This window comes from Salmo salar, chromosome 12 (assembly GCF_965601325.2).
Source record: "Salmo salar chromosome 12, fSalSal1, whole genome shotgun sequence".
NCBI classification, from domain to species: domain Eukaryota; kingdom Metazoa; phylum Chordata; class Actinopteri; order Salmoniformes; family Salmonidae; genus Salmo; species Salmo salar.
In genome coordinates this window covers 16,390,509-16,405,000 of record NC_138302.1, presented here as the reverse complement: position 1 = coordinate 16,405,000, position 14,492 = coordinate 16,390,509, and the positions used below count along the sequence as shown (strand labels likewise).

Below are 14,492 nucleotides of genomic sequence, written 5' to 3'. Positions count from 1 at the left end.
CAGTGTGTGTGTGTGCGTCTGCAGTATTTCCAGTGTGTGTGTGTGTGTGTGTGTGTGTGTACCTGCAGTATCTTCAGTTTGTGTGTGTGTACCTGCAGTATCTCCAGTGTGTGTGTGTACCTGCAGTATCTCCAGTGTGTGTGTGTGTGTGTGTGTACCTGCAGTATCTCCAGTGTGTGTGTGTGTGTGTGTGTACCTGCAGTATCTCCAGTGTGTGTGTGTGTGTGTGTGTACCTGCAGTATCTCCAGTGTGTGTGTGTGTGTGTACCTGCAGTATCTCCAGTGTGTGTGTGTGTGACCTGCAGTATCTCCAGTGTGTGTGTGTGTACCTGCAGTATCTCCAGTGTGTGTGTGTGTACCTGCAGTATCTCCAGTGTGTGTGTGTGTACCTGCAGTATCTCCAGTGTGTGTGTGTGTACCTGCAGTATCTCCAGTGTGTGTGTGTGACCTGCAGTATCTCCAGTGTGTGTGTGTACCTGCAGTATCTCCAGTGTGTGTGTGTACCTGCAGTATCTCCAGTGTGTGTGTGTGTGTGTGTGTGTACCTGCAGTATCTCCAGTAGGCCTCGTATAGCGGTCCTGACGTCCTCCATGGGGGATTCTGCCGTGGGGTCTCTCTCCGACACCTCCAGGGGCCCTGGGCACACCAGCGAACGACTCGCCACCTGCACAAAGAGAGAGCACACACACACTCTAGTCAAATCACCAGGTGGTGGGAAACATCTCCACCCCGCTGATCCTCAACACTGGGTCCTGGACTTCCTGACGGGCCGCCCCCAGGTGGTGAGGGTAGGTAACATCTCCACCCCGCTGATCCTCAACACTGGGTCCTGGACTTCCTGACGGGCCGCCCCCAGGTGGTGAGGGTAGGTAACATCTCCAGCCCGCTGATCCTCAACACTGGGGCCCCACAAGGGTGCGTTCTCAGCCCTCTCCTGTACTCCCTGTTCACCCACGACTGTGTGGCCATGCACGCCTCCAACTCAATCATCAAGTTTGCAGACGACACTACAGTGGTAGGCTTGATTACCAACAACGACGAGACGGCCTACAGGGAGGAGGTGAGGCCCTCGGAGTGTGGTGTCAGGAAAATAACCTCTCACTCAACGTCAACAAAACAAAGGAGATGATCGTGGACTTCAGGAAACAGCAGAGGGAGCAGCCCCATATCTACATCGACTGGACAGCAGTGGAGAAGGTGGAAAAGTTCCTTGGCGTACACATCACGGACAAACTGAAATGGTCCACCCACACAGACAGCGTGGTGAAGAAGGCACAGCAACGCCTCTTCAACCTCAGGAGGCTGAAGAAATTCGGCTCGTCACCAAAAACCCTCACAAACTTTTACAGATGCACAATCGAGAGCATCCTGTCGGGCTGTATCACCGCCTGGTACGGCAGCTGCTCCGCCCATAACCGTAAGGCTCTCCAGAGGGTAGTGAGGTCTGCACAACGCATCACCGGGAGCAAACTACCTGCCCTCCAGGACACCTACACCACCCGATGTCACAGGAAGGCCAAAAAGATCATCAAGGACAACAACCACCCGAGCCACTACCTGTTCACCCCGCTATCATCCAGAAGGCGAGGTCAGTACAGGTGCATCAAAGCTGGGACCGAGAGACTGAAAACAGCTTCTATCTCAAGGCCATCAGACTGTTAAACAGCCATCACTAACATTGAGTGGCTGCTGCCAACATACTGACTCAACTCAAGCCACATAATTAAAAATTTGATGTAATAAATGTATCACTAGTCACTTTAAACAATGCCACTTTATATGTTTACATACCCTACATTACTCATCTCATATGTATATACTGTACTCCATACCATCTACTGCATCTTGCCTATGCCGTTCGGCCATCGCTCATTCATATATTTTTATGTACATATTCTTATTCATTCCTTTACACTTGTGTGTACAAGGTAGTTGTTGTGAAATTGTTAGGTTAGATTACTTGTTAGATATTACTGCACGGTCGGAACTAGAAGCACAAGCATTTCACTACACTCGCATTAACATCTGCTAACCATGTGTATGTGACCAATAACATATGATTTGATGTATTTATAAAGCCCCTTTTCCATTGTACAGAAACCCAGCCTAAAACCCCAAACAACAAGCGATGCAGGGGTAGAAGCAGGGATCTGAGCTGGAGAGAGAACGACCTCTCACAAACAAACACCTTTAAAGAGACAATCTGCAGTTCCTTCATCCTTTACTGGACTTCTATCAAATGATTGATATGTACCTGTTGAATCTTGAAGAATATAACTCTGATATTCTGAGTTTGTCTTTATGGTTCATCCTTGCATCCACAGCTCTGTCTATGAACTTCAGAGTGGTTACATTTCTCCTGCCTCGTCCCTCAGCTTTCAGTGGCGGGGTAACCACTGCTATCGTTTCATCTGCTGAATGGTCCTTTAACTTTACACACATTCTGAATAACACTCTCTCCTACCCTCCAGGAGGCTGGTGAAGTGGTGTGTGTGTGTGTGTGCTCCTACCCTCTGGATGATGTCCAGGAGGCTGGTGAAGTGGTGTGTGTGTGTCTCCTACCCTCTGGATGATGTCCAGGAGGCTGGTGAAGTGGTGTGTGTGTGTGTGTGTGTGGTGTCTCCTACCCTCTGGATGATGTCCAGGAGGCTGGTGAAGTGGTGTGTGTGTGTCTCCTACCCTCTGGATGATGTCCAGGAGGCTGGTGAAGTGGTGTGTGTGTGTGTGTGTGTGTGTGTCTCCTACCCTCTGGATGATGTCCAGGAGGCTGGTGAAGTGGTGTGTGTGTGTGTGTGTGTGTGTGTGTCTCCTACCCTCTGGATGATGTCCAGGAGGCTGGTGAAGTGGTGTGTGTGTGTGTGTGTGTGTCTCCTACCCTCTGGATGATGTCCAGGAGGCTGGTGAAGTGGTGTGTGTGTGTGTCTCCTACCCTCTGGATGATGTCCAGGAGGCTGGTGAAGTGGTGTGTGTGTGTGTCTCCTACCCTCTGGATGATGTCCAGGAGGCTGGTGAAGTGGTGTGTGTGTGTGTCTCCTACCCTCTGGATGATGTCCAGGAGGCTGGTGAAGTGGTGTGTGTGTGTGTGTGTGTGTGTGTGTGTGTGTGTGTGTGCGTCCTACCCTCTGGATGATGTCCAGGAGGCTGGTGAAGTGGTGTGTGTGTGTGTGTGTGTCTCCTACCCTCTGGATGATGTCCAGGAGGCTGGTGAAGTGGTGTGTGTGTGTCTCCTACCCTCTGGATGATGTCCAGGAGGCTGGTGAAGTGGTGTGTAGTACAGCTCTCAGCCAGATCCACCAGTAGCTGGGTAGCCTGTCTCCTCACAGCCAGGTCTCTGTCCTCTGCTATCCCACTGAGCTGAGGAACCACCACCACCTCTATCAGCTCCTCCTGGGAAGGACAAGGATGACAGAATCAACACGCAGGGAGAGATGAACAGAACGGGAGCGGGAGTGAGAATAGTTATGGTGAGTGAGTGGGTCAGTACCTCGTAGAGCTGGCGGTTGGTGCTGAGGACAAAGGAGAGGATGTGAAGCACTTTGATTCTGATCACACTACGACTCTCATTCCTGAGAGAGAGAGACACAGAGAGAGAGAGAGACAGAGAGCGAGAGAGAGAGAGAGACAGAGAGAGAGAGAGAGAGAGAGAGACACAGAGAGCGAGAGAGAGAGAGAGACAGAGAGCGAGAGAGAGCGAGAGAGAGAGAGACAGAGAGCGAGAGAGAGAGAGACAGAGAGCGAGAGAGAGAGAGAGAGAGCGAGAGAGAGAGAGAGAGAGACAGAGCGAGAGAGAGACACAGAGAGCGAGAGAGAGAGAGAGACACAGAGAGAGAGAGAGACAGAGAGCGAGAGAGAGAGACACAGAGAGAGAGAGAGACAGAGAGCGAGAGCGAGAGACACACAGAGAGCGAGAGACACAGAGAGCGAGAGCGAGAGAGAGACAGAGAGAGCGAGAGAGAGAGAGAGACACAGAGAGAGCGAGAGAGAGAGAGAGAGACACAGAGAGCGCGAGAGAGCGAGAGAGAGAGAGCACAGAGAGCGAGAGAGCGAGAGAGAGAGACGAGAGAGAGCGAGAGAGCGAGAGAGAGAGACGAGAGAGAGCGAGAGAGAGACACACAGAGAGCGAGAGACACACAGAGAGCGAGAGACACACAGAGAGCGAGAGACACACAGAGAGCGAGAGACACACAGAGAGCGAGAGACACACAGAGAGCGAGAGACACACAGAGAGCGAGAGACACACAGAGAGCGAGCGACACACAGAGAGCGAGAGACACGCAGAGAGCGAGAGACACACAGAGAGCGAGAGACACACGAGAGAGCGACACACGAGAGAGCGAGAGAGAGAGACACACAGCAGAGAGCGAGAGAGAGAGACACACAGCAGAGAGCGAGAGAGAGACACACGCAGAGAGCGAGAGAGAGACACACGCAGAGAGCGAGAGAGAGACACACACAGAGAGCGAGAGAGCGAGAGACACACACAGAGAGCGAGAGAGCGAGAGACACACACAGAGAGCGAGAGAGAGAGCACACACAGAGAGCGAGAGAGAGACACACACAGAGAGCGAGAGAGAGACACACAGAGAGCGAGAGAGAGACACACAGAGAGCGAGAGAGAGACACACAGAGAGCGAGAGAGAGACACACAGAGAGCGAGAGAGAGACACAGAGAGCGAGAGAGAGACACACAGAGAGCGAGAGCGAGAGACACACAGAGAGCGAGAGCGAGAGACACACAGAGAGCGAGAGCGAGAGACACACAGAGAGCGAGAGAGAGAGACACACAGAGAGCGAGAGAGAGACACACACAGAGAGCGAGAGAGAGACACACACAGAGAGCGAGAGAGAGAGACACACACAGAGAGCGAGAGAGAGAGACACACACAGAGAGCGAGAGAGAGAGACACACACAGAGAGCGAGAGAGAGAGACACACACAGAGAGCGAGAGAGAGAGACACACACAGAGAGCGAGAGAGAGAGACACACACAGAGAGCGAGAGAGAGAGACACACAGAGAGCGAGAGAGAGACACACACAGAGAGCGAGAGAGAGACACACACAGAGAGACACACACAGAGAGACACACACAGAGAGACACACACAGAGAGCGAGAGAGAGACACACACAGAGAGCGAGAGAGAGACACACACAGAGAGCGAGAGAGAGACACACACAGAGAGCGAGAGAGAGACGCACACAGAGAGCGAGAGAGAGAGACACACAGAGAGCGAGAGAGAGAGACACACAGAGAGCGAGAGAGAGACACACACAGAGAGCGAGAGAGAGAGACACACAGAGAGCGAGAGAGAGACACACAGAGAGCGAGAGAGACACACAGAGAGCGAGAGAGACACACACAGAGAGCGAGAGAGAGACACACACAGAGAGCGAGAGAGAGACACACACAGAGAGCGAGAGAGAGACACACAGAGAGCGAGAGAGAGACACACAGAGAGCGAGAGAGAGACACACAGAGAGCGAGAGAGAGACACACAGAGAGCGAGAGAGAGACACACAGAGAGCGAGCGAGACACACACAGAGAGCGAGAGAGACACACAGAGAGCGAGCGAGACACAGAGAGCGAGCGAGACACAGAGAGCGAGCGAGACACAGAGAGCGAGCGAGACACAGAGAGCGAGCGAGACACAGAGAGCGAGCGAGACACAGAGAGCGAGCGAGACACAGAGAGCGAGCGAGACACAGAGAGCGAGCGAGACACAGAGAGCGAGCGAGACACAGAGAGCGAGACAGAGAGCGAGACAGAGAGCGAGACAGAGAGCGAGACAGAGAGCGAGACAGAGAGCGAGACAGAGAGACACAGAGAGCGAGCGAGACACAGAGAGCGAGACAGAGAGCCACAGAGAGACACAGAGAGAGAGACACAGAGAGACACAGAGAGAGAGACACAGAGAGAAGCAGTTTAACACTCAAACTTTCTTTCCCTAAATACTGTTCAACATAAGACAGGAATGACAATCACTCAACAGGCACCTATAACAACTTTTAGTTTGGTTTTTGTTTCCATGGTGACTGCCTGTTTTGGTATCCGTGGCGACCATGCAGCACTATACAGTTACCTGAAGAACTTCTCCATGAGGCGGTGTAGACTCTGGATCCACCCGTCTTTAGCTGGCTGGATGGACTGGGCCCGGTACGATATCAGAGTCAGCACCGACGCATCCTGATGACATCACAACAACAACTCTTTACAAGAACAATGGAAGACAAAGTGAAGGCAAATAACAGACATCACACAAAGACTGTCAGACGCAGGGAAAAAAGAGAGAGAAGGACCGAGGAAGAAGAGGAAAAGAGAAGAGGGGGGCCTATGAGAGGAGGAAAGGAGAAGAGGGGGGGCCTATGAGAGGAGGAAAAGAGAAGGGGGGGGCCTATGAGAGGAGGAAAGGAGAAGAGGGGGGCCTATGAGAGGAGGAAAAGAGAAGAGGAGGGGGCCTATGAGAGGAGGAAAAGAGAAGAGGGGGGCCTATGAGAGGAGGAAAAGAGAAGAGGGGGGCCTATGAGAGGAGGAAAAGAGAAGAGGGGGGCCTATGAGAGGAGGAAAGGAGAAGGGGGGGGCCTATGAGAGGAGGAAAAGAGAAGGGGGGGGCCTATGAGAGGAGGAAAAGAGAAGGGGGGGGCCTATGAGAGGAGGAAAAGAGAAGGGGGGGCCTATGAGAGGAGGAAAAGAGAAGGGGGGGGCCTATGAGAGGAGGAAAAGAGAAGGGGGGGCCTATGAGAGGAGGAAAAGAGAAGGGGGGGGCCTATGAGAGGAGGAAAAGAGAAGGGGGGGGCCTATGAGAGGAGGAAAAGAGAAGAGGGGGGCCTATGAGAGGAGGAAAGGAGAAGAGGGGGGCCTATGAGAGGAGGAAAGGAGAAGAGGGGGGCCTATGAGAGGAGGAAAAGAGAAGAGGGGGGCCTATGAGAGGAGGAAAGGAGAAGAGGGGGGCCTATGAGAGGAGGAAAGGAGAAGAGGGGGGCCTATGAGAGGAGGAAAGGAGAAGAGGGGGGGCCTATGAGAGGAGGAAAGGAGAAGAGGGGGGCCTATGAGAGGAGGAAAGGAGAAGAGGGGGGCCTATGAGAGGAGGAAAAGAGAAGAGGGGGGGCCTATGAGAGGAGGAAAAGAGAAGAGGGGGGCCTATGAGAGGAGGAAAGGAGAAGAGGGGGGCCTATGAGAGGAGGAAAGGAGAAGAGGGGGGCCTATGAGAGGAGGAAAGGAGAAGAGGGGGGCCTATGAGAGGAGGAAAGGAGAAGAGGGGGGCCTATGAGAGGAGGAAAGAGGGGGGCCTATGAGAGGAGGAAAGAGGGGGGCCTATGAGAGGAGGAAAGAGGGGGGCCTATGAGAGGAGGAAAGAGGGGGGCCTATGAGAGGAGGAAAGAGGGGGGCCTATGAGAGGAGGAAAGAGGGGGGCCTATGAGAGGAGGAAAGGAGAAGAGGGGGGGCCTATGAGAGGAGGAAAGGAGAAGAGGGGGGGCCTATGAGAGGAGGAAAGGAGAAGAGGGGGGGCCTATGAGAGGAGGAAAGGAGAAGAGGGGGGCCTATGAGAGGAGGAAAGGAGAAGAGGGGGGCCTATGAGAGGAGGAAAGGAGAAGAGGGGGGCCTATGAGAGGAGGAAAAGAGAAGAGGGGGGCCTATGAGAGGAGGAAAGGAGAAGAGGGGGGCCTATGAGAGGAGGAAAGGAGAAGAGGGGGGCCTATGAGAGGAGGAAAGGAGAAGAGGGGGGCCTATGAGAGGAGGAAAAGAGAAGAGGGGGGCCTATGAGAGGAGGAAAAGAGAAGAGGGGGGCCTATGAGAGGAGGAAAAGAGAAGAGGGGGGCCTATGAGAGGAGGAAAGGAGAAGAGGGGGGGCCTATGAGAGGAGGAAAGGAGAAGAGGGGGGCCTATGAGAGGAGGAAAGGAGAAGAGGGGGGCCTATGAGAGGAGGAAAGGAGAAGAGGGGGGCCTATGAGAGGAGGAAAGGAGAAGAGGGGGGCCTATGAGAGGAGGAAAGGAGAAGAGGGGGGCCTATGAGAGGAGGAAAGGAGAAGAGGGGGGCCTATGAGAGGAGGAAAGGAGAAGAGGGGGGCCTATGAGAGGAGGAAAAGAGAAGAGGGGGGCCTATGAGAGGAGGAAAAGAGAAGAGGGGGGCCTATGAGAGGAGGAAAAGAGAAGGGGGGGGCCTATGAGAGGAGGAAAGGAGAAGAGGGGGGCCTATGAGAGGAGGAAAAGAGAAGAGGGGGGCCTATGAGAGGAGGAAAAGAGAAGAGGGGGGCCTATGAGAGGAGGAAAAGAGAAGAGGGGGGCCTATGAGAGGAGGAAAAGAGAAGAGGGGGGCCTATGAGAGGAGGAAAGGAGAAGAGGGGGGCCTATGAGAGGAGGAAAGGAGAAGAGGGGGGCCTATGAGAGGAGGAAAAGAGAAGAGGGGGGGCCTATGAGAGGAGGAAAGGAGAAGAGGGGGGCCTATGAGAGGAGGAAAGGAGAAGAGGGGGGGCCTATGAGAGGAGGAAAGGAGAAGAGGGGGGCCTATGAGAGGAGGAAAGGAGAAGAGGGGGGGCCTATGAGAGGAGGAAAGGAGAAGAGGGGGGCCTATGAGAGGAGGAAAGGAGAAGAGGGGGGGCCTATGAGAGGAGGAAAGGAGAAGAGGGGGGCCTATGAGAGGAGGAAAGGAGAAGAGGGGGGCCTATGAGAGGAGGAAAGGAGAAGAGGGGGGCCTATGAGAGGAGGAAAGGAGAAGAGGGGGGGCCTATGAGAGGAGGAAAGGAGAAGAGGGGGGCCTATGAGAGGAGGAAAGGAGAAGAGGGGGGGCCTATGAGAGGAGGAAAGGAGAAGAGGGGGGGCCTATGAGAGGAGGAAAGGAGAAGAGGGGGGCCTATGAGAGGAGGAAAGGGGAAGAGGAGGGCCTATGAGAGGAGGAAAAGAGAAGAGGAGGAGTGACTTACAGGTCTTTTGTCAGCACACTTCTCCACCAGACTGAAGAACTTGTCAGATGATCCATGGAAGCCGTTCTGCTCATAGAGCTCCTCCACTGTAGTCAGCAACTCATACACTATGGACTTCAGCTCTGCACTGCCTATCGACTGGAGAGAGATACAATTACATACATTTTCTCTCTGTGTGCGTGCCTGCCTGCCTGCCTGCCTGCCTGCCTGCCTGCCTGCCTGCCTGCCTGCCTGCGCGAACCTCTGTGCGTGCGTACCTGAATCTGCTGTAGTAACCTCTCTATGATGCCCAGCAGTATGTCCCATGTGACCACCTGGAGCTCCTTGCCATACTTCTTTATCAGTCTGGTGATGGACAGAACGATCTCATACGACACCATCTCGTTGGCACACCACATCGCCTGGGGGTTAAAGGTCAGGGGATGGTCAGAGGTCAAAGAAAAAAACTCCTCTGATGCACCTTTAAAATGCTGAATCTCCCCTCCCTCTCTGGATCCTACCTTATAGAATGATGGGAGGACCAGGGTAGGGGTGTTCTTTAAGGCTGGGAGACGGTGCGCTCCCCATAGAGCCATCCCTACGAAGAACACTGCTCCTCTCAGCAGCAGAGAATCCTCCATATACGCCCTGACACACAGAGAGAGAGGACCGGTTAGACAACACACAGAGAGCGAGAGGACCGGTTAGACAACACACAGAGAGCGAGAGGACCGGTTAGACAACACACAGAGAGAGAGAGAGGGACCGGTTAGACAACACACAGAGAGAGAGAGAGGGACCGGTTAGACAACACACAGAGAGAGAGAGAGGGGACCGGTTAGACAACACACAGAGAGAGAGAGAGGGGACCGGTTAGACAACACACAGAGAGAGAGAGGGGACCGGTTAGACAACACACAGAGAGAGAGAGGGGGACCGGTTAGACAACACACAGAGAGAGAGAGGGGACCGGTTAGACAACACACAGAGAGAGAGAGAGGGGACCGGTTAGACAACACACAGAGAGAGAGAGCAACACACAGAGAGAGAGAGGGGACCGGTTAGACAACACACAGAGAGAGAGAGGGGACCGGTTAGACAACACACAGAGAGAGAGAGGGGACCGGTTAGACAACACACAGAGAGAGAGAGGGGACCGGTTAGACAACACACAGAGAGAGAGAGGGGACCGGTTAGACAACACACAGAGAGAGAGAGGGGACCGGTTAGACAACACACAGAGAGAGAGAGGACCGGTTAGACAACACACAGAGAGAGAGAGGACCGGTTAGACAACACACAGAGAGAGAGAGGACCGGTTAGACAACACACAGAGAGAGAGAGGACCGGTTAGACAACACACAGAGAGAGAGAGGACCGGTTAGACAACACACAGAGAGAGAGAGGACCGGTTAGACAACACACAGAGAGAGAGAGGACCGGTTAGACAACACACAGAGAGAGAGAGGACCGGTTAGACAACACACAGAGAGAGAGAGGACCGGTTAGACAACACACAGAGAGAGAGAGGACCGGTTAGACAACACACAGAGAGAGAGAGGACCGGTTAGACAACACACAGAGAGAGAGAGGACCGGTTAGACAACACACAGAGAGAGAGAGGACCGGTTAGACAACACACAGAGAGAGAGAGGACCGGTTAGACACACAGAGAGAGAGGACCGGTTAGACACACAGAGAGAGATTACAGACACAGGCAGACACACAGGGTTTGTTACCTCTCCTCCATGATACGGCACATGGTGTATATGGCACTATGGCCCAGATGAGTCCCCAACACCTTCCTCATCAACTGGAGAGATGGAGGAGAGAGGAGGGAGAGGAGAGAGGAGGAGAGGGGGAGGAGTGAGAGAGGAGGAGAGGGGAGATGAGAGAGGAGGAGAGGGGAGAGAGGAGGAGGAGAGGGGAGGGGAGAGGGGTAGAGGAGAGGAGGAGAGGGGAGATGAGAGGGGGGAGAGGAGAAAGAGGGATAGAGGAGAGCAGGAGAGGGGAGATGAGAGAGGAAGAGAGTGGAGAGGAGAAAGAGGGATAGAGGAGAGGAGGAGAGGGGGGAGAGGAGAAAGAGGGATAGAGGAGAGGAGGGAGGAGGATAGAGGAGAGGAGGAGAGGAGAGGAGAAAGAGGGATAGAGGAGAGGAGAAAGAGGGATAGAGGAGAGGAGAGGGGGGAGAAGAGAGAGAGGGGAGAGGGGGATGAGGAGGAGAGGGGAGATGAGAGAGGAGGAGAGGGGAGATGAGAGAGGAGGAGAGGGGAGATGAGAGAGGAGGAGAGGGGAGATGAGAGAGGAGGAGAGGGGAGATGAGAGAGGAGGAGAGGGGAGATGAGGAGAGGAGGAGAGGGGGAGATGAGGAGAGGAGGAGAGGGGAGATGAGAGAGGAGGAGGGGAGGAGAGGGAGAAGAGAGAGGAGGTAGAGGAGAGGAGGAGAGGGGAGATGAGAGGGGGGAGAGGAGAAAGAGGGATAGAGGGAGAGGAGGAGAGGGGAGATGAGAGAGGAGGAGAGGAGGAGATGAGAGAGGAGGAGAGGAGAGGGGGGAGAGGAGAAAGAGGGATAGAGGAGAGGAGGAGAGGGGGGAGAGGAGAAAGAGGGATAGAGGAGAGGAGGAGAGGGGAGATGAGAGAGGAGGAGAGTGGAGATGAGAGAGGAGGAGAGGGGGGAGAGGAGAAAGAGGGATAGAGGAGAGGAGGAGATGAGAGAGGAGGAGAGGGGGGAGAGGAGAAAGAGGGATAGAGGAGAGGAGGAGAGGGGAGAGGGGCGAGGAGAAAGAGGGATAGAGGAGAGGGGGGAGAGAGAGAGAGGGGAGAGGGGGATAGAGGAGAGGGGAGATGAGAGAGGAGGAGAGGGGAGATGAGAGAGGAGGAGAGGGGAGATGAGAGAGGAGAAAGAGGGATAGAGGAGAGATGAGAGGAGATGAGAGGAGGAGATGAGAGGAGGCGAGGAGAGGAGGCGAGGAGAGGAGGCGAGGAGAGGAGAGGGGAGAGGAGAGGGGAGAGGAGAGGAGAGGAGGCGATGAGAGAGGAGAGGAGGCGATGAGAGAGGAGAGGAGGCGATGAGAGAGGAGAGGAGGCGATGAGAGAGGAGAGGAGGCGATGAGAGAGGAGAGGAGGCGATGAGAGAGGAGAGGAGGCGATGAGAGAGGAGAGGAGGCGATGAGAGAGGAGAGGAGGCGATGAGAGAGGAGAGGAGAGAGGAGAGGAGGAGATGAGAGAGGAGAGGAGGCGATGAGAGAGGAGAGGAGGCGATGAGAGAGGAGGAGATGAGAGAGGAGGAGATGAGAGAGGAGGAGATGAGAGAGGAGGAGATGAGAGAGGAGGAGATGAGAGAGGAGGAGAGGAGATGAGAGAGGAGAGGAGGAGAGGAGATGAGAGAGGAGAGTGAGAGAGGAGAGGAGGAGAGGAGATGAGAGAGGAGAGGAGGAGATGAGAGAGGAGAGGAGGAGATGAGAGAGGAGAGGAGGAGATGAGAGAGGAGAGGAGGAGATGAGAGAGGAGAGGAGGGGAGGAGAGAGGAGAGGAGGGGAGGAGAGAGGAGAGGAGGAGATGAGAGAGGAGGGAGGAGATGAGAGGAGGAGAGGAGGAGATGAGAGGAGGAGATGAGAGGAGGAGATGAGAGGAGGAGATGAGAGGAGGAGATGAGAGGAGGAGATGAGAGGAGGAGATGAGAGGAGGAGATGAGAGGAGGAGATGAGAGAGGAGGGAGGAGATGAGAGAGGAGAGGAGGAGAGAGAGGGAGAGGAGAGAGGAGAGGAGGAGATGAGAGAGGGGAGATGAGAGAGGAGAGGAGGAGATGAGAGAGGGGAGATGAGAGAGGAGAGGAGGAGCAGTAGTATTATCTGTTGATCATTTCTAACAGTTAGATGTTAGAATATTAATCATTACTATTATTATTGTTTAGTCAGATTAATTAACATGACAAGTAGATCATCAGTCACACACTCCCTCACCAACACGCACTCCCTCACACCTCACCAACACGCACTCCCTCACCAACACGCACTCCCTCACCAACACGCACTCCCTCACCAACACGCACTCCCTCACCAACACGCACTCCCTCACCAACACGCACTCCCTCACCAACACGCACTCCCTCACCAACACGCACTCCCTCACCAACACGCACTCCCTCACCAACACGCACTCCCTCACCAACACACACTCCCTCACCAACACACACTCCCTCACCAACACACACTCCCTCACCAACACACACTCCCTCACCAACACACACTCCCTCACCAACACGCACTCCCTCACCAACACGCACTCCCTCACACCTCACCAACACGCACTCCCTCACACCTCACCAACACGCACTCCCTCACACCTCACCAACACACACTCCCTCACACCTCACCAACACACACTCCCTCACACCTCACCAACACACACTCCCTCACACCTCACCAACACACACTCCCTCACACCTCACCAACACACACTCCCTCACACCTCACCAACACACACTCCCTCACACCTCACCAACACACACTCCCTCACCAACACTCCCTCACCAACACCAACGTTGCTCACCTTCCAGCAGGACTCACAGAACTCCTTGACGTTGACGGTGCGACAGAGAGTGATGATGAAGACGGTGAGGGAGTCAGAGGGGAGGCAGTTATAACACACCACCGCATCCAGCACCTGTAGAGACACCTGGACACACACACACACACACACACACACAGACCGAGACGACACACACACACACACACACAGACCGAGAAGACACACACACACACACACACAGACCGAGAAGACACACACACACACACACACAGACCGAGAAGACACACACACACACACACAGACCGAGACCACACACACACACACAGACAGACCGAGACCACACACACACACAGACAGACAGACCGAGACCACACACACAGACAGACCGAGACCACACACACACAGACAGACAGACCGAGACCACACACACACAGACAGACAGACCGAGACCACACACACACAGACAGACAGACCGAGACCACACACACACAGACAGACAGACCGAGACCACACACACACACAGACAGACAGACCGAGACCACACACACACACAGACAGACCGAGACCACACACACACACAGACAGACCGAGACCACACACACACACAGACAGACCGAGACCACACACACACACAGACAGACCGAGACCACACACACACACACACACAGACAGACCGAGACCACACACACACACAGACAGACCGAGACCACACACACACAGACAGACCGAGACCACACACACACACACACACACACACAGACAGACCGAGACCACACACACACACACACACACACAGACAGACCGAGACCACACACACAGACAGACCGAAACCACACACACACACACAGACAGACCGAGACCACACACACACACACAGACAGACCGAGACCACACACACACACACAGACAGACCGAGACCACACACACACACACACAGACAGACCGAGACCACACACACACACACACAGACAGACCGAGACCACACACACACAGACAGACCGAGACCACACACACACAGACAGACCGAGACCACACACACACAGACAGACCGAGACGACAGACAGA

The 14,492-nt window shown here is 54.4% G+C and overlaps 1 protein-coding gene across 3 annotated transcripts in view; it reads right to left on the bottom strand.

Annotated features, from left to right (window-relative positions):
- LOC106595758 (tuberin) overlaps window positions 1-14,492 on the bottom strand; it is an 80,832-nt gene that overhangs the window by 50,965 nt on the left and 15,375 nt on the right. For all 3 annotated transcript variants that reach the window (XM_082958633.1, XM_082958634.1, XM_082958635.1), the window contains exons 8-16: window positions 13,449-13,574; window positions 10,637-10,710; window positions 9,419-9,545; window positions 9,176-9,319; window positions 8,919-9,056; window positions 6,080-6,183; window positions 3,485-3,566; window positions 3,232-3,387; window positions 545-664 (exon numbers count right to left, since the gene is read on the bottom strand). In XM_082958633.1, the coding sequence (XP_082814759.1) occupies window positions 545-664; window positions 3,232-3,387; window positions 3,485-3,566; window positions 6,080-6,183; window positions 8,919-9,056; window positions 9,176-9,319; window positions 9,419-9,545; window positions 10,637-10,710; window positions 13,449-13,574 (1,071 nt within the window). The remainder of the gene's footprint in view (window positions 1-544; window positions 665-3,231; window positions 3,388-3,484; window positions 3,567-6,079; window positions 6,184-8,918; window positions 9,057-9,175; window positions 9,320-9,418; window positions 9,546-10,636; window positions 10,711-13,448; window positions 13,575-14,492) is intronic.